This window comes from Meles meles, chromosome 1 (genome assembly GCF_922984935.1).
Source record: "Meles meles chromosome 1, mMelMel3.1 paternal haplotype, whole genome shotgun sequence".
Classification (NCBI taxonomy): Eukaryota; Metazoa; Chordata; class Mammalia; order Carnivora; family Mustelidae; genus Meles; species Meles meles.
The window spans coordinates 121,457,275-121,480,137 of record NC_060066.1 but is presented as its reverse complement, the minus strand read 5'-3'; the positions used below and the strand labels follow the sequence as shown (position 1 = coordinate 121,480,137).

Below are 22,863 nucleotides of genomic sequence, written 5' to 3'. Positions count from 1 at the left end.
GGCAGCGGCACGTGGCCCGGTGAGGGTGGGGCAGCTGTGGCTTTCCCCCCAGAGGGATGCTAAAGCACCAGTTTGTACAACCTTGTGGGTGGGGAAATAGAGGGATCCTGTGACCCTGGACTGTGTTGCCCTTCCCCTCCGTTCTCACCCCACACAGCCAGGCTGACCCCAGGCTCCAGGGTCTCCCAGCCTCCTGGGGAGAGAGCTCAAGAGGAGCAGGACCAGGATGGAGACACAAGGCCCATCTCTGTGTGGCTGCTGTCCCCTCTGAGCTCCAGCTGTCTCCCCCTGCTCCTGCCGGCCTGCGGCCTGTTCAGAACTCACCGACTGCACGATCCTGGACCCCCACTCTGGGCCCTTCCCTGGGCCCTTCCCCAGGCCCTTTCCTGAGTGTCAGCCACAATTTCCTGGCAGGCCCAGTGACAGTAGCCTGGGCCAGCCCAGGGGAAACCCAATGCCATGGTGTCAGCAACCAGTGTCCCCTGGTGTCTGGGGAATGGGGCTGAGACTGTGCAGAGCTGAACTGCCTGAGGGGGTAGGAGAGCCGCCCCCATCCGCCCTCAGAGCTGCCCTGTCCTTTCAGCACTTTGTGGAGGCCATTGTGCCCTCTTCCCCCTGCACCCTGGGACCCTGGCAAAGATGCCTCTTTCCTGCGTCATAACAGGACCAGAGCTGGGAAATGTCACCCACACCCCAGGGACAGTGCCTGCTCCAGACAGGCCACACCCTTCCCACCCCCAGCAACATGAGCGTCCCACTTCAGGGAGGAGTGATGGCCTCGGCCCCTTCCCTCCCCATTCTAACCTGGCTCCAGCACTCACGGAGGCATCTTCGTCTGGGCCCTGCGATGGATGCCAACAGTCCACGGCTCCTGCTGCAGGCTTTACCTTGATGCCGGGTCTGTGCTGAGCACCCACCTTTGCCATTAGCCAGAATGTTCCCTGGGGTGGAATGGGTTTCCTCTGTCCACTGGATTCTTTTCAGGTCCCTAGGGGTGTGTTCCAGAAGCTGGCCCTTGAGGGCAGAGGCTGGACATATTTTATTTCGTCCAACTCCCTCCTTCTTTCTTTCTTTTTTTTTTTTTTTTTTTTAAGATTTTGTTTATTTATTTGGCAGAGAGAGAGACACAGCGAGAGAGGGAACACGAGCAGGGAGAGTGGGAGAGGGAGAAGCAGACACCCTGCTGAGCAGGGAGCCCAGTGTGGGGCTCAATCCCAGGACCCTGGGATCACAACCTGAGCCAAAGGCAGACGCTTAATGACTAACCCACCCAGGCGCCCCAGTCCAACTGCCTTTTAACAGACTCGACTATCGTAGACCTGTACGAACACATGTCCTATATTGAAGGAACGCAGCACAACTGTGTGCACAGTTCTCCCAGATAACATGTGTGCCCCCACACTTGGCATCAGAGCAGGGGCCAAGCTGCACCGGGTCGGATAGACTTGGCCTACAGAGGGTGGCCTGATTCCTGGTGGAGGAGAGGCTCTGAGGCTGGGCCCAGCCTGCAAGGGTCTGGGAGAGGCATCCAGAGGCTTGGGACAGAGGACGAAGGCCACCTCTTTAGTCTGGGCCTAAGTCCTGGCTGCTGTCGGTGATACTCTTTCTCGTGGCTGACAGACCCTCCGTGGCTGATACTTGAGACGGTCCCCGTCTGTGTGCCAGGAGCTCAGAGTTTCCCCGAGTGGTGGGATGTTGCCCCCGAGATCTATTGCAGGGTCCCTAGATGCTCCTGCCTCCTCCTCTGCAGAAGAGGAGACTGAGGCAGAAATGTAGTCATTTGCTCGGACACCCCACACCTCCCAGCCGTGTCCCTACTGCTGACCTGGACCGTGAAAAGTCCTGTGATACGCATTTATTAAGTTCTTGTAGCATGCATGCAGAGCTCTGGACTCTGTCTCAGGGCAGTTAACGATGTCTCCAAATAAATAATAGGGGTGCCTGGGCAGGGGGTGGGGGACGATAGTCGGTTAAGTGCCTGACTCTTGGTTTCCACTTAGGTCAGGATCTCAGGGTCGTGAGATCGAGCCCCACTTCGGGCTCTGTGCTGGGCACGGCGCTGCTTAGAGTTAGTTTCTCTCCCCTGCCCCATGCCCCATCCCACATGCTCATGCCGGCACTCTCTCTTTCTCAACTAAATAAATAAATCTTTAAAAAAAAAAAAACCGACCCAAATAAATAATATACAGTTGTTCCCAAACTTGGGGATTTTTATGGACCCATTAAAAATTGCTTTTAACTGAACGGAGGAAAAGGCTTGACAATTTTTATTTTGCCAAGAATGGACTTTCTAGAAGTCCTGTTTTCATTATGTTTTGTAACAAGAGAGAACATTTTAAATCAGAAAAAGGATGATATCATTTCAAATTTAGAAGCTCACTAAATGTAACTATATAAAGAATTCCCCGTTGGTTTTTTCTCCTTCACTTCCAACTGGTAATAGCATCATCATGGACCAGAACCCCTTTGTGGACCTGAATGAGAAGACCCAGATCTGGCCCAGGGATCCCGTGCTCTGGTCTCGGGGCTGGCCCAGACTCTGGCGGCCACCTCGCAGGCGTCTCCAGGCCAGGGTGGTACGAAGCACCAGAGTCTGATTGGAGGGTGCGCAGAGCCCATCCAGGCCCTTCTCCCCGTGCCTGATGGCTGGGGAGCAGGAAGCTTCTGGGAAGGACCTCTGGGGGCTCTGCCCTCGGCTGTCTGACATCACTGTTTTCATCTGGATGCTTCGACCTGAGAACTAGCTGAGGCTGTTCAACCCAGAGGGGTTGGAGTGCCAGCTGGATATCCTGAGCCCTAGGTAGTTGTACCAGCTTCTTCTCTCATTGGCTGTGTGACCTTGGACCAGTCCCTGAACCTCTCTGAGCCCCTTTCTTTGGCTCACAGAGCTAACGTGAGGAAAGCCGCTCATAGAGTAAGTGTAGGAGTGTATGGCCACAGGGGCTTTTCCTTAAATGCCCAGGGATCCCCGAGCACCTAGGCTCCTGGCTCCCACCTCAGAGTCCTTCCTCCACACTTTGCAGCCTCCAGGTGTTCATCAGATATGATGTCTGCCCAGGGATCAGGCAGGTTCCCTCAGTCGGACCCTGACACCTCCCATTTTCCACTGGATTCCACATGTTTGGCTTAATGAGAGCACCTGGGTCCCCCCAGCTCTGGCACACCTGGGCACAACACTCCAGTCCAGACACCATTGCTCGGGCTCAGTGGAAGCCCCTGGCAGGAGTTCTTCCTGCGATGGGTTCACCCTCCCTGACCTCCTTCCCATCATCCCTCACGATGAGACCCTGAGGGGCTGGGGGTTACTCCCACTAGTTACTCCCTGCTGCTCTTCTCCACAGGGGCTTCCTGGGCCTCCCGACTCCCCTCCCCTCCTGCCTCACTCCCGCACTCTGGCTGGGGGGGACCTGTGTCTTCCCTCCCTCCCAACATCCTTTTCTTCCTCCCTTAGCTGCAGCCCTTGGCCCCCTGGTCCTCTCTTCACAGCCCTTATCTGGCCCGGGATCTGACCTGCAGATGCACTCACCACTCTTCATGCTCCTGACCCCAGGACCGCATCACCGCCCAGGCCTGCCTGCCCCGGGGCCAGCTCCAGCCTGCTCTCCTTCCCTTTAAAAGCCCCCATATCTTGAAGCTGATTAAAACAAACACAGCTCGTATTTTTGTTCTTAATCCAATTCTGCGCTGGGCTAGGGTCGGGGAGGGAGGATAGGATGACAGGGGCACATTCTTCCCTATGCCAGGGGGGAGAGCCAGACCAGGTACCCACCAAGAAGTCCCCGGGGGCTGGGAGGCTGTGGGTCCAAGTGGGGTGCTGCTGGACAAGAGTGGAGCAAGATTTAGCTGTGGCTCCCAGGGCAGGGTCAGGAGGAAGGGCAAGTTCTTCAGGGCCTTCCCAGAGTTGGCGGGGAGAGGCAAGAGGCCCTTCTAGGAGCAGCCAGCTGGGGGGGTGTGTGTGTGTGTGTGTGTGTGTGTGTGTGTGTGCAGGGGCTCCGAATAGAGGCCTTTATTCTCTCTGATCTGGAAATAAGACAGGATCTGCTTGTCTCAGCTGACCCCTTCCTCTGACATCTCTCCTCAACACTTGGCCTTGGAGTTCCTGGGGACATACCGACCCAGACATACACACACTTTCTCCTCTTGCAGGCAAAGCCAATAAGCCTCCAAAAAACTCCATTACTGTCTGAATCAGACAGTAATTCTGTCTCCAGCACCCTGAATTTCCTGATGACAGGACCACTTGCCATAAAGCTTGGGGGAAGAGGGGACCACCTGTCCAAGACCTTCGGGGAAGAGGGGAGCCCAGGAGCCCAGGGACGGTGCAGGCAGAGGCTGGAGGCAAGCGCTGGGATTGAGTCTTGCTCCGCCACTTACTAGGTTTGTGCTTGTAGGCAATTTATTTAATCTCTCTGCACTTCAGTTTCATCATCTGTAAAGTGGGGGTAGTACACCTACCTCATAGGATTGCTATGAAGTTGTGTGGACTTAGAACAACAAACACTGGTCTGCCTTCGGCTCAGGTCCTGATCCCAGGGTTCTTGGGATCGAGTCCCATATCAGGCTTCTTGCTCAGCAGGGAGCCTGCTTCTCCCTCTGCCTGCTACTTCCCCTGCTTGTGTGATTCCTCTCTCTCTCTCTCTGACAAATAAATAAAATCTTTAAAAATAAAATAAAAGAACAACAAGCACTAAGAGCAGTATCTGGAACCGTCCCGTATGATGCACTAAATACACTGTCCATATCTGGAATGTGCTGTGTCGTACGTCACAATGTGTGTTACACTCTACGGCGCTGCTGGGGGAGGTCTTGATTACCGCTGCTGTGACTGAAGGCAGCTGGAGGTCGTTCTAGGTCTGTCATCTGATAGGTCTGTGGCTCTGAGCAAATCATGCCTGGGCACTGAGCCTCATGTCTGCACCTGTAAAATGGGGAGAAGCTCAGTGTTAGAGAAAGGACTCCAGCGCAGTAAGAAACTGGAAAGAGCCTGACTCGTACCTGCGTAGCACTTACCTGGGCTGTGACAGTTTCCCACACCACAGTTAGAAACCAGGATGCCTCAGTAGGTCAGCGGGAAGGGCTGGAAATGGCCCATAAATGTCTCGGGCTCCCTGTAAACACCGGGGCGGGGGCTTTGAAAGCCCACAGCACTTTTATGTGCTAGTTAAAGGGCCTTCCCGTTGTGTCGCCAGAATTTACAGGGAGGTGGGCGGGGGAACAGGGTGAGGTGAGGCCGAGAGCAGCCTCCACCCTCTTGACACTCCCCAGGCTTCGGGCTTTTCAGAGCTCCGATTCTTTGGGTCCCAAAGGAGAATGGAGGAAGGGGAGGGCTTCGAAACTTCTTGGCTGTCACACTCCATTTACCAAGGAGGGACTGCAAGGCTCCTCCTGGGTTCTTTTCGAGCCTGAACCAGCCCCCCTGAGCCAGGGGTTCACCAAGGCAGTGACATATTCCAGGCCAGCAGTGTCCATGGCCGGAGCAGGTTTGGGGGTGCTGGAAGGAGGCCCTGGAGGCAGAGACAGAGGCCCAGCTACCTGTGTAGTTTCTAAGGACTAGAATGATCCAAACAGCCTCATGCAGAGCACACCGTGCCGTGGCCAGTCTTGCCCATGCCTGTGTCCAACAGCAACACTGAGGGATCACAGGGAGAGAGCAGGGCGTCTACCCCTATCTTGACTCCGTGCATGGGGGATGCCCATCCATCACCCTGGCTCCGTGGCACACCATCTAGGAATGCGATGACCATAACTTTGAACTTAACCACCACCACAACAAACAAACCGGAAGAGCTCCACAAAATCAGTGTGTTGTTCTGGTCCACTGTCCCTCCTGGAGTGATGGGCTGCCTGAGAGTACTTTTCTCTCTGGGAGAGCTGAGAAGGAGCTTCCCTGAGCCACATGGGGGAGGGAGGAGCCCCTCCTGGCTTTTCCCAGACCCCTGTTTACACCCCTGCAGAGGCTGTCAGCTTCTTTTGAAGACCTGATGGGTTCCCTCTCTCTAAGCTCTGAGCTCTATGTCTGTTGATTAGAATTGAAGAACCAAGTTCACTGGCCACCCCTGCAGCCAGGCCTCACGCCAGGGGACTCGTGCACATTGTCATACTTCGCCCTCCCCTCGTGGGAGACCCCAGTAACCCTCCCTGCTTTGCTCTTGGAGAGATTTTGCAGAGCTGTTCTCCTTTATCGGACCCTCTGGAGGAACAGGGCCTGCATTCTTTCTTTTCATCCTCCCAGCCTCCTAGCTGGGTAGTATCACGCCCAATTTGCATATGAGGCAAAGTGAGGCCCCTGGTTCTGCTAGGTGACTTGGGGAAGGACCCGCAGGGGACTGGCTTTTGTTTCACGTGAGCTATAGGTCTCTGGCTCTCCTTGTGCCAGGGTGCCTGTGCGCTGATCTGCCTCTTTGCTGAGGCCCACGGCACCTCAGTCCCTGTCTCTCACTCTGGACTTGCCTCTGTCCAACAGCCCTGAGCCCTGGGCTGCTCACTCTCATTGTCCTCTGCTGGATGGTTTCACCCTCAGCCCATCCTCCTGGGACAGCCCAGCCAGAGCACACGCAGCCTCCTAGGTGTGGGCCCTGGGGTTCTGTACCGGGGCAGGGGGATTCCTGGATTGACCCCACCATGACCCCTGTCCCCGCCTGCTGGCCTGAAGTGCCCATCACGGCCTCGGGCTTCTGGCATTTTTCCCTGATGCTACAACTCCCCTCTGCTCCTCTGTGACCCTATTGAGTTTCCCCAGGTCTGGCCAACCAAACACTGCCATATGGGGGAGAGTTACATTTCCTGTATATGTGTCAAAATATCTGAGCGGATGTGAAATAGATCAGACATGTATAAAAATAAACTTATATGGGGTGACTGACTACTCCCCTCCAGGGGGAACCAGCGATTCACTCCTCATCTGGGGCCCAGAAACTTGGCTGGGCCTTGGGGAGCAATCCCCACACGCAGCTCCCCAGGCTGCCCTGTCCCAATTCCTTGAGCTTGGTGCCAACGCCTCTCCTGGACAGGCGTTCTCCCCAGGGGACCCCGGGTACAGAGACCCCTGGGAAAGAGGGCTGAAGCTAGCAAGCTACCTCTCTGGGCCCCAGTTTCTTGATGGGGTGGCAGGGCTTGCCTCTTCAGCTCCCCCCGTCCCTCCAACAGTCTGTGATTCTACAGTGCAGGGGTCCCAGGCTAGGCCACGGCAGGACCGATCATCACCTCTTCTGCTGATCAAAACAGGATTCCATCCCAGTTGGCCTTTTCCCATTGCATTCACGTGAGGCCTGGTGTACAAGAAGCAGGGGCTCTTTCTGTCCAGCACCCCCCACCCAGTTCCCAATGAGGGCTTGTCAAGGTCATCTGCCTGTCAAAGTCGTGTGGCCCATCCCCCTGCTTCTGACTAACTCTGTGTCTGACTTGATTCACTTAAACAGGGCTTCTATCACTCAGAGTTTGCAGGACGCAGGCTCTGAGGCTCTTTTCAGAAATTTCTCCCAAAACTTGATCTGAAATCTTTCCTCACTCAAGCACCCTTTTCATCCTTCTCCCCTGCCGTGTCCCCACAGGGAGGTGGCCATGGGGGATGGGGGTGAGGTAGGGAGTGTGAGAGCACTCACTGTGGTTTTGGACAGCCTGGGGGATTCCTGCACTGACCACTTGGTGACTCCTGAAGCAGCCCGGGGAGAAGAGCCACAGGATTCCCAGCAGACCCCATTCTTGGGCTACGGGTTCCTGGCTGGCAAAGAAACCAGCCTGGTTGCAACTTGTGCCTTTGCCCATCCGGCCAAGGGACTCGAGGGTCCCCAGGCTGAAGACCCGATACCCAGCACCCAAGCTGAGTCAGAACCCATTCGCACGTCCCTCTTTTCCATTCCCCAAACCTGTCCAGGCTGGAGGCATCCTCTTCCCATCTGGGCTCAGAGCTGGCAGGCAGGGAACCTGCGGTCCCCTCACGTGCCCTGCTTCCTGCCCCCAGGGCCATCACCGCAGACACACTGGTGTCCACAGACCCAGCGGGCCCATGACCCAGCACCCTGCCCACTGACCCCCAGGCCTCTTTTGAGCCCTTAGCATCCAGGCCAATTATAACTGCCAGAGATGGTCTCCAGACAGCAGTTACTGAAGCCGGCGTGGGGGACTCTGGGTAGACGCAGGTATGTTAAGGGCATCACTAGGGCCAGTATTTTGGAAAGACCAAGGGAGGGGCCAGCTGACAGCTGCCCCGTGACTCCCTGGACATCTTGAATTCACTCCGGGACAAAGAGCCCACAGACCACTCTCACCAGCCCTGCCACCCTCGGATCTGGTTCCCCCCCCCGCGCTGGGTACTCCTTGACTGACCATGAGTCCTGCCCCTTCCCACTCCACTCTGAATCACGTCCCTGTGGGTGAGAGGATGAATTGACTTGTCCAGGAGTCCCAGGAACATCTGTTAGGCAGTGGGCTTAAAGGACAAAGGTCCTTTAAAGTCCCGCGTGATATTCTTACAGCTGAGGGAGTACCACAGGACGGAAGCTCCTGAGCCCATGTTGGTGACCCGGAGAGGACCATCCTCTGGGATTTCAGGCTATCGGTGCACCATTTTTTTTGCCTGGGTTATAACACCAGAATGACTCAGTTGAGTCCTTGGGGGCGGTGGCAGGGTGGGGGGCAGCCTCTGACTGGGCTGGAATTTTTCTGTTGGTTGCTATAGCCCATGCCGTTCCCAGGGCTATTCAATCAGCTACTGGCTGGAATAGGGTTTTCTCCCTCTTGTTTTTGGCTCCAGCCTTTTCCCATGACTGGCTGCTTATGGTTGGTGCTGCTGGCTTTGGGAGAGCAGGCAGGCAACCGCCACAGCAATCGGCGGTCTGGGCAGCCTGTTGTTCCACCTGCCAACTGGACCTCCTCAGAGTTACCAAAGCCCGAATCGAGTCCAAGTTCACTAGCTGCCTTGTTCACTTATGATCCGGTCCCTCTTCTCCTGCTAGAGGCCTGCCTCCAGGTAGCTCAGTTCCCGCAAGTCCGGTCTCACCTGGTCTGTTCCAGCTTTCTGCCCTCTGTCCCCTCTGGACCCCCACTTCCTTTCCAGTGTCCTTTGGGGACAAAGGTCAGGCAGCAGATTACATGCCATCCCCCTTGGCAAGAACCTGCCTTTAGTTCAACTGAGACAAGTGTCTGGCGGGCCAGCATCTCGGCCACATATGGCCTCAGCACCCTTAGGCCGACAGCCTGGCATTGAAGAGCCAGACTTGGCTCCTCTCTAGGAGCAACAGGGAGCCTCTTTGGGTCTGCAAGATGAGTGTGGCTGCCTCTTTAGAGTGGTCCCGGGCCACTCCATCCAGAGCCAGCTGCGGACTTGCAAGAGCAGCAAGAGGCACTCAAGGCTGGGCCCCGTGGGCATCTCTTTGGTCCTCACTTCTCATGAGTCCTATTTCATCTGCGCAGCGCGGTGGCGGCTTCCCGCCACTCTGATTGATGACACAGATCTTCAAAGGAACAGTCATTCCTGGGGGGAAGGGAGCATTCATAAAAGCCATTCTGGGTGTGGGTTGGGGGTCGTACCCACGAATGCAAGCCCCTCCAGGACCCATCTGGCCCTCAGACGGCTCTCTGTAGCTGCCACCATTCTGCCTGACCCATGAACCCCTTGCTTCTCCAGCCTAGAGGTCAATAAATCTTTTTTTCTTAATGTCGCAAGACAAGATTATGGATTTTTTTTTTCCCCAAAAGCACTTTAAAAGGAGAAACGGTACGCAGGGGCTGGGGGACACATGCGGAGTTTCAGGGCGCCTGTGTGATGACTGAGAATCTACCCCATGATGCTGTCTGCCTGGCGCAGCATGTCAACCCCCACCTCAGCCACCAGGGCCCTTTGGCTCGCCCCGCTTCCTGGCCCCAGGTGAGGAGGACACTCTTGTCCCTGGCCCCACAGACCCATCCCCAGGCCTCTGATACTCTCTGAGCAGGTGCCGCCCGCGGCCTCCTGGTGGACTTTCTGAAGCTGGCCTGGGAGGAGGCTTTCCATAGTTAGCCCCTCTGTCCTGCCCTGAAGGACACGACAGCGGGCTCTGCCTAAACTCGCTTCCCAGGGTTTTTCCGCTTTTCCAGGGCTGATGAGAACGGCTTCTCCCCCTCGGCATCTGCCCCTTGGTGCCCCACCTGCCAGATCCAAGCCAAGTCAGAGCACTTGCTTTTGTTCCTGGGAGTCTGCTGAATCCACTCCCCACAGTCCAGCGTGCATATACCATGCCCGGCACATACGTAGTGTCACGTGTACAGCAGGGTATGGGCGTGAATAACCAGCCCTGGCCCCATGGATCGGAGTCCTCACCCTGCTGCCCCCGCCCCCCTCCCACCCCAGTGCTTGCTGACGATCCCTTGTCTGAGAGTCATCTGGCGGAATCCCAGTCCGGGACGGTTTCCGTACATTTCACTCAAGTCCGCAGTACATGTAGTATGTCTATGCATTTTTATTTTTTTATATCTATTTATTTGACACAGAAAGAGAGAGCGTTCACAAGTAGACAGAGAGGCAGGCTGAGAGAGAGGGAGAAGCAGGCTTCCTGCTAAGAAGAGGGCCCAATGCGGGGCTCCATCCCAGGACCCTGGGATCATGACCTGAGCAGAAGGCAGAGGCTTAACCCGCTGAGCCACCCAGGCATCTCCATGCAGTATGTTCAAATGAATGTTGCAGGACCATGGCTACGGGGTGACGCAAGCTATTTTAGTTGCAATCACACAGCCCAGGGTGCATGGATCATGGTAAGCCCCCACCACCCCTACCCACTGGAGATGGTGGGCCACCAGCCACACCACGGGTGTCATCCCCTCCCAGAGAAGGTGCTGAGGGAGGCGGGAGCTCAGTCTAGGCAGTGGAGCGCTGGCTGGGGTCCTGGCATTTCTCCAGCCCTGGCAGAGGTCAGAGACAGTGTGGGAAAGGAGCTCCTCTACTGATCTCAGCTTAGTTCAGCAAAGCAGAGCGTGTGTATATCTGTGCGTGCATGTGTGTGTGTGTGTGTGTGTGTGTGTGTGAATAAGAGAGTGAGCGGTGGCTTGAGCTGCTCCTTTGGGACTCCTGTGTGCCCTGAAGGACTTCGCATGTGTTACCTTTAACTCAGAGACATTTCAGCCCCTGGAAAGCACACTTCTGTGAAGGCGACCAGCTCCTGCTTGTTGGCCCTGCCTGGGGTCAGCCCTGCCTCCCCTGTCTGCCACTGCAATCCAGCGACACCAGAGTCCACGCTCCTCCTCATGGACTTGCACTTGCGGCCGGACCCCCAGCAAGGATGTCCTTCTTGCCTACGTCCCTGGGGCAGCTCCTCCTCCTTCAGACCCATCCCAAGACCTCCCTGAGAGCAAAGCCTCTCTGGCCAGGCTGGTTGGGGGTCCAGAGTCCCTCCCCTCCATGGTAAAGTCTATGCCCAGGGCCGAAATGGTGGGTTTGTGTGTGTTGTCCCAGAGGGGCCCGTCTTACTATCCTCTCCTCCTGTCTCAGAGTGGGCACTGATGTCTGTGCCTGGGGTGAGCCCTGCAGGCATGGGCTGGGGTGTGGGCAGGGGACGACTGGCAGTGTGAGGGAGGCCAGGCCCCAACCTCCTGGGGAAGTTGCTGGAGTGGGCCTGGGAGGTCACCAGTGACATCTAGTGGTCACAGCGTGCAGGCCGCACCCCACGGGGTTTTCTAGGTGGGAGGCTGGCCTGTGAGGGGCAGGGCTAGGCTTCCAGCTGCCTGCAGCCAGGGTCTGACCTCTGGGGGCTCCAGGACAGCGGCAAAGGGCAGAATGTCCTCTGGCGCAAGGACCAAGGCCCACAGAGAGTCTGGGCGGCCCACAGTCAGTGAGGGCAGGGCTGGAACATTTCCAGGGGCCCCATGCTACCTGCCGCCTTCCTTCCACTCCAGCTCTCTGGGTTCTGCCCAGCCCGGGCCCCCATGCCTCAGCCTCAGCTCCCTGAGACCTGTCAGGGAGACCTTGGGGTTCCCCCTGGAGGAGCCGCAGACCCACTTCCATGCAGCTGCTGAGACGGCCTGTGTCAGCCAGTGGATGAGGCACGGGCTGTGGACCTCACGTAACCAGCAAGCACCTACCGTGTGCCAGACACTGCAGAGGGCAGCCGGGGGCAGGGGCGGCCTAAAGATCTGCCCCTTCTGGCCTGGGCTAGGCCTGCCTGAATGCAGAGCAGCCTGAGACACCCCTCCTGGAAGGGGCAAGTGGTCCCAGTGAGAGCTACAGGACGTGGCCTGGCTGAGGGGGATCTTGGCAGCACAGTGGTGGGCCTGAGGGCAGCCGTTGCCATGGGGCTGTCCAGGGACCTGCCAGTATCCACCCTGGCCCTGTCTGATAGTCAGCATTCTCTCTTCCAGGGTCTCAGAGAGCGCCCCTGCGGAGGGCGGGGGCTGCTGCAGCATAGTGGGGTGCTGGTGAGGGGGACCCGGAACTGGAGGCCACAGGGGGCCCAGAACCATGGCTCTGGGCCCTCAGCCCCTCTGCCAGGGAACGGCTGCCCAGGCTTCGTTCTCTGCCAGAGTTTGCCACGGACCATTTGCAGGCTGTGATCAGAGAGAAGAGGTTCTCTGCTCTCAGAAGGGAGGCTGCAAAAGTATTTACTGCACTTCTTTTTCATTCACAAGTTCTCCCTGCTCCTCCTTCGATACTCTTCGCTCCCCTAGGATAAGCGTGCCTTCTTGCTGTCCCTGCACACTGCTCCTGGACCCTGCACCTTCTCTCCTGCCCCTTTCTTGCTTCTCCCCGTACTCCCCCTTTTTGCCTGTCCTGTGCTCAGCCCTCATGCTCTCCATCCCCATCCCTTCCCTTTCTGTCCCTTGTCTGTCTTTTGCTGGCTTGGTCTCAGTGACTGTTTCTCCCACAGCTTCTCTGTGTTCTCTCTTCCCTGTGTCTTTTGGTTTTGCTCCTGGAAGGCCAGCCAGATGTCATTAAAGTGTGATAACTCGATAACTGGCCCAGGGAGGGAGGTGGACAGAGGTCATAGCTATCTTTTCGATGAGCTTCTTGTGCAGTCCCAGGGAGTGGTTGTGCTCTCCCCAAAGCCCAGGGACCCCCAGCTGTCAGAGCCTCTTCCCCTGGGCTGGCCACTCATGGCCCGCCTACCTGTGCACACAGTGAGGGCTTCCTGGGGCCCTTACATTGATTAGCTTATATAAATGTGCACTGAATGCCTTCGCGGATCAGGCACTGGGCTGGGGCCTGGGGGCACGACCGGCAAGGGCTGCGTAGGGATCAGAGCCGGTGAGACAGAGCAGGCAAATGAAACCCAAGGAGGCTTGCTTCAGGCAGGCCCCAGGCTGGCTGCTGGACACAGGGGGATTAGTTCAGGGAGTTCACAGACAGCCTCGGCGGACTCACAGATGGCCTCAGAGGACCAACGGACGGATGTCGTTGGTCGGGCTCGGGAGTATGGCCAGGGCCCTGAGGTATCTTGGTGTACACAGACCTGTCACCAGACCCCTGCCCCCAACACAGACATTGCACTTGTTTCCCAGTAACACAATTGCCTTAGAGGGGGCCGAGCCCATCTCCTTCCGGCATTCTCTGGGCACCTGTTCAATACTTACCCTCAAGTCACAAAACCCAGTCATTCCTGCTAACCTTCCCCCTAATTATGGCAATCATTGTCTGATTGCATGCTCTGATTACACAATTTTGTCATGCTAATTGCATAATTAAGACAAGCAATCCAGATACGGATTTGAGGGCCCAGCAGGATGTCCCCATTGTTCCCCTCGGGGAAGGTGATGGGAACCCCAGGCCCAGGGACAGGAGCAGGTGGTGATCATCTTTCCGATGTTTCCTTAGACACCCCCAATTCTGCCGCTTCTGTCCCCTTGGCCCATTAGGAACATGGGACTCTTTAGACCAGGAAACCTGATTTGAAAAGCATGACCAGGAGTTGTGGCCCTCACAACCCCTGTCACAAGAGCACCAGGTAGCCTTGGAGAGGCGGAGCCTGAGATGTGGCTCTCACATGCTTCTAGAGCCAGACCTTTCCCCAGTCCTGCCAGTGTCCTGGGCAGCACCCCACTGGGTAGGTGGTCTGAAGGCGGGGAAGGCTAGCGCCAGATGGCTTGTTCTTACCTCCCTCCATGCTCAGAACTCTGGGTCCTGCCACTTTTCTCAGAAGACCCAGGGCCTGGGGATTGCAGGCCATCTCACCTTCCTTTGTATCCTACAGAAGACAATCAAACCTGGCCCCCTCCGGGAAGCCCTCTTGCATTACCTCTGCTCTGGGCATCTCACATGTCCCAAATACTGCCCATCCCGCGACTTATCCACTGCAGAGTCCTGCCCTCCAGAGGCTGGGAGCTGCCATCTGGCCAGGGAGAAGCCTCGTCCATGTGCTGCTCCCTCTGAGCAGATGCTCTGACATCATGGAATCCACAGGGACCCCACACACTATACGAACATTTGCAAATTTTATCTTATTTCAAATGCACTAAGGGAACTGACTATTTAAAGAATGCGATAGAAGATCCTTTGGTAAAGATTAGAATCACTTTCTGATTTATTTTTTGTGTGACTTTGGATTTTCATCTCTCTAGGGGAAGAGGGAAGGGGTAAGGGAGAGGCTGCAGGCAGGTGGGTTTTTTGTTTTTTTTGTTTTTTTTTTTATCTTTCCACATCCTATCCTGAGTCCTCCTGCATAGTTGAGCAGGTTTAAATTTTATCTTCATTCAACAGACGTTTATTTGAAGTCTTCCTTGTACTGGTCTCTGTGCTGGTGGCAGGGGTCACAAGGACTGGTAAGGCTCACTCCCTCCGACAGATGGTGAGGGAGACACAGACCTGTGCTAGGTGGCATGCTCAAGAGGGTTCACAGAGGCACAGAGGGAGGCTGGGGGGACTGCCTCTCCCAGGACTGGGGAAAGCAGAGAAGGCTTCATGGAGGAGGTGGTTTTTAGCCAGCCTCAAAGACTTCACATGGGACAAGCAAGTAGAGGGAATGGCTGGTGGTTGGATGGAGTGGAGGAAGCAGTGTGGGGAAGGAATGAGGTTTGGGAGGCCAGCAGGGCGGAGCGGTGGTGCTCTCAGGTGCCAGGCTAAGGAGGCTGATTTCCCTTCCAAAGGTTAAAAGGATTAAACTGGAAGGTGTTACCCAGAGGAGGGACTTGGCCTCATTTTTATTTAGGAAGACTCCTTTGGCTGCAGCGTGAAGGGACCCACGCGGGTGGGACTGGACAGAGATCAGCTATGAATTCCGGGCCACAGGCTGGAGGAAGGTGAGAACCTGGATTGGCTTGGGGTCAGTGGAGATGCAGCTGAGGGGTGGATTTTGGAGACATTTCTGAGGAAGAACAGAAATAACGAGAGTGTTCCTTTGTTAAGGGAGAGAAGGTGGGGTTTGGAGCAGCAGCTGGGGGATGGGGGCAGCACTCTTGTTGGTGGGATAGGGCAAGATGTCAGAGGCTTCCTGACCAGTGGGCTTGGTTTCCCTATGGACTAGAATTTGGGTTCCTGCTGAGAGTGAGAATGTGGTGGTTGGAGTGACCCCGGGCAGGGGATCCGAGCTGGGTGCTGTGCAAGGGCAAGGTCTGGAAAGCCCAAGGGTGCTGGCAGCCTGGACTAGGTGGTTTTGACCATGTGTCGCCCAGGCTGGAGGGAGGAGGGAGCCGAGCATAGCAGTGGAACACGGAGAGTGGGGAGAGTTGGGGAGGTGGGAGGGGCTCCCGAGCAAAACTACCCAACCTGTTGGGAAGTCAGCTAGGTCTTCTTCTTCTAAAATGCATTATGAGGGGCGCCTGGGTGGCTCTGTCGATTAATCGTCTGCCTTCTGCTCAGGTTGTGGTCTCAGGGTCCTGGGATCCACCCGGGGTCTAGGGTCCCTGCTCAGCAGTGAGTCTGCTTTTCCCTCTCCCTCTGCCTCTCCCCCCACTCGTGCTCTCTCTCGCTTTCTCAAATAAATGAATAAAATCTTTTAAAAAATGCATTATGATACCTTCCTCATGGGCTCAAATGTGTCGGCATATATAAAGGGCTTGACATGGGAGAACTTTAACAAGTGGAACAGAAAACTCAACACAACAGATGGAGCTGACATGGCAGAGGCCGAGGCCCCACGCGGGTTTCCCATTCACCTCAGAGCCCAGGGGATCTGCCGAGTGCCCAGCCCACTGGAGGCCCTGGGCTGATGGCTCAGGAGGTCACACGTGCTGATGGTGAAGACACGGCTATGCTGCCCGCTTGCCGTGTGGGTAAGCTGAGCTCTGTGGTCTCTCCTCTGGCACAGAGAGAATATGGCCGTGGTGCCCCTGCGGTGGTGAGGAGTCAGCACGGCAGGGCCTGGGGAGCAGATACGACCAGGGAACCCGCTCTACCCTCTCTGTGATCCCGCTTCCGCACACCTGAGCCCTCCCATGGACAGTGCATGCACATCTCTGGCCAACCATTTTTTTCTGGTCACAGAAACATGCTTTGCCCCTGGGCAGACCACACAGCCAAGAGCTTAGGACCGACCCCCACTAGCCAAAGGCAGGAGCCCGAGCACACAGATCCAGCTTCTCTGCTTCTCAGGTGGTATAACTCAGGTGAATATGACGAACCTTCTGGGGCACCTGGCAGGATTGAAGCCTCCCGGTTGCTCGCTAGGGCCACCAGCTCATTACTGCGGTTTTGTCTTCCCTCGCTGCCTTGTATCACTTCCTCAACTCCTACTGCTGCTTCCTGGAGCCACCCCCCAGCTCAACACATGCCCAGATTCCCTGTCTCTGGGTCCGTGTCTGGTAACCCCAATCCGAGAGAGTGTATCAAGTGCTCGATAGAAAGAAGACACCTGACAAATAAACGTTAACCGGCTCACTAGACTGAACGCTTCATGAGGGTAGAAAGTATCCACTGTGACCGGATCTCTCCTTGGGGACAGTCCTGGCAAAGAAGGCACCAGTACGTATGTGTTGAATGAATCAGTGAGGTCATGTTTCCTTCCCCTACCCTCTCCTTTTGGACCCTCCTGCTCCCTACCCTACTCTCCTTTCTCCTTTTATGGAGGAAGGATATCCTGTGCCCACAAGGTCCCTCTGATTTCCCCAGAGTCTTGCGCTCAGAATGAGCACACCCTCCCCCCCACCCGCGCACATTGTGATGTCATGGAGCATTAGCCAATGGCTGCCTGTTTGGGCTGCACCCCTGGCCTCCCGGGACCACCGCCCTCCATTGGTAGAGAGAAGCCACCTTCTCCTGCACAGGCCCTTAACCCTCAGGGCAGCCGCGGAGCATGGATCCCTCCTGATTCTATTCCTGGCCCGATGATTGTCACGGTCAAGCTGCTTCTGGGCCGGAGATGCAGCCTGAAGGTGTCGGGGCAGGACAGTGTGGCCATGCTGAAGAAGCTGGTGTCGGAGCACCTGCAGGTGCCGGAGGAGCGGCAGCACCTGCTCTTCCGAGGCCAGCGTCTGGCTGATGACAAGCGTCTCTCCGACTACTGCATCGGGCCCAATGCCTCCATCAACGTCATCATGCGGCCCTTGGAAAAGACGGCGGCCGTGGAGGCCCACCCGCCCCAGCCCTTGTGGCACCATCTGGGCCTGGTCCTGGCCAAGCACTTCGAGCCCCACGACACCAAGGCGGTGCTGCGGCTGCTGCGGCGGGAGCACCAGGAGCGCCTGCAGAGGATAAGCCTGGGGGACCTAGAGCAGCTGGCCCGGTACCTCCTGATAGAGGAGCCCCTGATGGAGCCCACAGGGGAGGAAGGGCCCGAGGCTGAGACCTCAGAGCCCCGAGACAAAGAGGAGGAGGAGGAAGACAAAGGGGAGGAGGACGAGGAGGAGGGGAAGGCTGAGCAGTAAAGCAGTAAACTAGCTTCTCCTACTTGGAGTTTGCATGCTCAAATTCGCCTGGCCTCATCCTTCTGTGGTTCCCCGGTGACTCCCCAGTCTCTCCTGGGGGGCTTCAGAGAAGCCGGAGGGATTGCAGACCCCTCTGTCCTCTCTGGGGCCCGTGGTACCCCCCTCGGAAACATAGTGTGAGTCCACCCCCCATCACCATCCTTGAAGGGGTTCTGATCACCCTGCAGATGGTCCTGAAGGGGTGGTCAAAGGCGGCTTCACCCTCCTGGGCTGGACACCCCGCCCTGGGTTGGACAGACCCTCCGGGGCAACCTTCTAGGCTGTCAGCAGACCTCCTGCCCAGAGTCTCCGCGGCTTTAGACAGACCCTCTTTCTCCTTTGGGACAGAGAGACAGATAATGTGAGTTCATCTCTGCCCATCCCCAGGCCATGACACCGACCCTCGAGACATCTGACAGCCAAGAGACAAGGAATGTTGGGTAACTGCCCCTTGACCTCTGCATGAGACTGTCCCTGCTGTCTGCTTATGCTTTACACAGTTTACGGGGCAGAGCTCGCAGAGGCAGGAGTGGGAGGAGAGCACCTACTGTGCGTCAGGCCTGGATTCTTAGGGAGACACACACAGACCAAGAATCTCAGGAAACTGAGGCTTGGGGAAGAAAAGGTGGTTTGCACACTCACTCCCTGGGGTCAGCATGACAGATCCTTGCCTTGGCCCCCTCCCCCCACCCCAATTCTCTTCAATCAGTAGGTGTCTCTGAGCCCCCATCTCCTGCCCAGCACTGCCCAGACTCCCTAGGACCAAGAATGGTACCCACCAACATCCTTCCTTGTCCTCACAGAGCTTGTGGCCTGGGTGGAGACAGGGCAGAAATGTGACAAGTAAAGCAGCAACAGAAAATAGAGAGGAGCCCGTGTGACTAGAGAGATACCCAGGCTAAGCCACCACCTTGCAGAGCACTGGGCTCCCATGGGGGGGCCCATCCCGCAGGCAACAGGAACACCAGGCTTGTCCTCTGTCCTGGTGGAGAGAGCGGTCCTTGCCCAGGGCTGAGCCCAGGGCTGAGCCCAGGGCTGAGCCCAGGGCTGAGGAACCCGCACCCTGTGTGTGAGGGGGCAGGGAGCTCCCTGAGAGTCTGTCTGCCCAAGTCTCTGACGTGCTGTTACTGCAGTCGCTCTGTCCTGTGATGGAGACAGACGGGGGATGAAGGACAAGCTCCTGAAAGGAACAGCAGGGCCCACTTCCCTGGGGAAGCTTCTGTCCTTGGCCTGGGGCCCCGTGACTGACTTGAGTCCTAGTTCAGCCATGGGCTTGATGCATGACTTGGACTAACTTCCTCAGCCTGTCTCATGCTCACGTTTGTCACCTGTTAGGGGGCCACCACCCGAAAGTTGAGCCTTAAATCACAAAGGTCTGAACTGTGCAGGTCCCCTTCTGGGTGGATATCTTTCGATAAATACAGTACAGCGCCGCAAATGTATTTTCTCTTCCTCGGGATTTTCTTAAAAACATTTTCTTTCCTCTCACTTCATTGCAAGAATATGGTATATAATACACATAACATGCAAAACCGGTAAGGCTTCCGGTCAGCAGTTGCATGTTAGTAGTTAAGTTTGGGGGGGGAGTCAAACGTTTTATGTGGATTTTTGACCATGCGGGGCAGGGTGGGGGGAGGGGGTTAGTATCCCTAAACCATGTGTTGTCTAAGCGTTAATTGTCTTATAATGCCAGATGGTGTCTCAGCCCCTTGCGTGAGGGCAGGAGAGAGAGGTGGAATTCCCGTGTGGAACGAGGGTGGGAGGGTGAGCACGCATCAACCCGAATTTTCATGTTGTATTCACTTTTTCATCAGCCTGTGATTACCAGCAGGGCAATGCTAACAGCCTCTACTTCCCCCCGCCAGATGTTTGTGAGGGTTTCAAGAAGAATGTGCAATCCAGAGTGATGTCTTCTGAGGGGGCAGTGGCATGGCCGGAGAGCCCCCCGAAACCAGGTCTCTGGCTCAGTGAGCTTGCTTTATAGCAGAGAGACCCTCATTCAGCCAATGAGCATCTCCTCCATTGATGCCCCAGCCCCTGCCCCATAGGCCAAGAGGATAGGGAAGTTGGATCTCTGAGGACGTGAGCTCTGTCAGGTGTGACCTCTCCCTGGGGGCACTGAGGACTCAGCATGGGGTGGCTGCCACCAGCACCTACCGGCCTGCTCCTTGGTTCCTCTCCACTCCCACTCCCAGGCAGGTCCTCCCATCCTCCGTCCTCCACAGAAGAGGCTTTCCGAAGGTTCCGTGAGCGTGTCTGGGCTGGGGCTGTGCCATTTGCCAAAGGGGACGAGCCTATTATCTTTACATTAGGGGAACTAATAGCCCATTTCCCAAGAAATCTGTGGGCGATAAAAATAAGTGAGCTGTTTTATTCGTTTTGCTTAGAGAAGCTGGCATGAAGGACAGGGAAGCCCTTGTTTTCTCTCCAGTTAGCGGGGGTGTCAGGACTGGCTGAGGGCACCATCTCCACGGCTTCTGTCCCCAGCGCCGCAGGGTGGCTGACTCCACTCCCAAGGGAGCGGAAGGAAAGGTGCTCTGCCTCCAGCAGCTGACTCCACCCTTCCCAACCACTCCCCCCCTCCCCGCCCACCTCATCCCTGCCTGCCAGAGCTGAGCACAAGCTAGGAGGTACAGGCACTGTCATTGGAGCCTCACGAGAATTTGCTTCCCTTCGTTACCTCTCCTGGGATGTTTCACTCAATGCCAAGTTCCTCATTTTGCACTGGCAGGTTTTGTCCTCTGCTGGAAGAACTCACAGGTATCAGGAGCAACAGGTGCTACAGTAGGAGGGGGGGTGGGGGGGGCGGGCAGACCCTCCAGAAATAGGTGAGAACCCTTTTCTTCATGGAGAACCCGCGCTCTCAGGCTGTCTGCCACGGAGATCCTTCCCCGGGCCCAGTTTCACCTAATTTCACATTTAGATCCGTACCGTTGAGCCTGCGGAAGACTCCTGGCTCCTCCCTCTGCTTTCACCAGGTGAGGGATGATGGTTATGGGGAAGGTGCTCTTTCTAAATGGCAGCCCTAGGCACGTAGCTCTGCTGCTTAAGTCCCCACAGCACCTCTCTTCCACCACGGACGGGCACACAGGTCCCCACCGGCACCAGCATTGCTCAGGGAGGAAGCCTATCTGGACAACCAGTTTCAAGTTTCTATCCACAAAGCAATCTGGCTTCTCCTGGTTCCTTCAAGCATTACCTGCAGGCCAACACTCGCAATCCCTTGGCTCCTGGCAAAATGGTCTTTCTGCTGGAAACACGCACAGCATCCCTCTTGCTGGGTTATTTTATCAGTCCTTTATTCTTGGATCAATAAGCACTAACGGCAGTCCTACCACGTGCCGGGCTTTGTGCTGGTGATTTAGGCAGGTGGATGAGGAGCCCTGCCTTTCTGAGAGTGGCAGAAGGAAGCGCGCCCCCTTGCGTCCCGTGCTGCATGGTACAGCAGAGGGAGTTCTGGAAAGCCCCTCCCGTCCAGCCACAGCCCGTGTTTGAGCTGGGGGGTTGTGTTGGGTGGGGGGGGGGGGGGGGCGGGCACGGGGGACATCGCTGTAACCTAAGACCTAAATGATGGGGCAGGGAATGTCTTTCAGGATGGAAATTCTTTTTTTTTTTTTTTTAAGATTTTATTTATTTGACAGAGATCACAAGTAGACAGAGAGGCAAGCAGAGAGAGAGGGGGAAGCAGGCTCCCCGCTGAGCAGAGAGTCCGGTGCGGGGCTTGATGGGATCATGACCTGAGCTGAAGCCAGAGGCTTCAGCCCACTGAGCCACCCAGGCGCCCTCAGGATGGAAATTCTTGTAGATGTTGGAGAAAGAGGGGATTAACAATGTTCCCGGGCAGCAGAGACCCTGGATGCCTGATTTTGTTAGAAGCAAGTCAGGGGTCCCATCCACATTCTTGGGAAAGAGATCTCACAAAGGCATAGACACCAGGAGAGAGAGATCGTGGGGGGCCACCTTGCATCCTGTCCCCCACATTGGGGTATGGTACATAGGTTTGTATTTATGAATGAAATCATTGATAATAAATGCACTAAAGGCTTAGTTTCTGCCCAGGGGCTGTAATGGATCCAGCTAAGCCTAGGGAGGCTTCAGGGAGGACGTAGCATAGAAGCCAGTGAAGGATGGGAAAGGAGGGCAGTCAAAGGAGACGTGAGGGACTCTTCCTCACACCTAGGCTCCCCATGTCATGCCTGGAGAACTGTCACCTGGTTTAGCGCACCCAGCTTCTGACCCTGCTAGGTGCCTCATGACTACCTGGAGGCACACAGACACACCCAAGGTGCACACTTACAAACACAAAGACAGCCCCTATACCTCAGACCCGAAGGGTGGCATCTACAGGGGCAGAGCCAGGTGTGCAGAGTGAGCTGGAGGCTCTGTGTCATTTGAGGTGTTAGGGTCCAGTCCTTGCCTTGTGGCGTTCAGGCTCCTGGAGCCCAGGGTCCTCGGCTACGCCCAGGCAGCCCAGCCAAAAGATCCCACATAGCAAATTCAAGGACTGCAAAGGAAGGCTTTGCTGAGCCAAGCCCAGGAAACTCTAGGGCTGCAGGAAGAGGTCTAATGGCTCATGTAGGACAGGGGTGTTCAAAGGACGCACAGGGACAAGGAGCTGGATAGGTGGGTGCACACGTTTGGGTACTGGGTGACAGCTGTCCTTTGCAGGGGCTCCTGCACCTACATGCACATCAGCCCATGGATATCGGAGATCAGACCCCCTTCTCTGCTTGTCTTTCACCTCCCTGCCCCAGCCTGGAGGGCTCTCCTTGTGCTCTGAGCTGAGTGTCGGTGGGTGCCAGCCTGCGGCAGGGGAGTGGCCAGAGGGCAGGCTGCCCTGGGGGAGGTCGGGCCACTGAGCCAGCTGCTCAAGGAGCCAGCTGAGGTGAGAACAGCTGCAAAGCCCAGGTGTGGGTTCCTCTGGAGCTCATGGTGTTCCTGCCGGGTGCCTTGCTCCTTTCCTCCCCTCTTGGGTCACCTTCCTCCTCTCCCTGTCCTTTCTGGGTTTCTTGCTGTACCTCTCCCCTATCCTTTCCCTCCTGTTGTCTCTGACCACATTTGGGG

The 22,863-nt window shown here is 56.3% G+C and overlaps 1 protein-coding gene across 1 annotated transcript; it reads left to right on the top strand.

The window, feature by feature from the left end:
• Positions 1–17,220: 17,220 nt before the first annotated feature.
• On the top strand, positions 17,221–17,760 carry UBL4B (ubiquitin like 4B). The gene has a single exon (XM_045999044.1). It carries the CDS (start codon positions 17,221–17,223, stop codon positions 17,758–17,760), a length of 540 nt encoding a protein of 179 aa, XP_045855000.1.
• Positions 17,761–22,863: the final 5,103 nt, after the last annotated feature.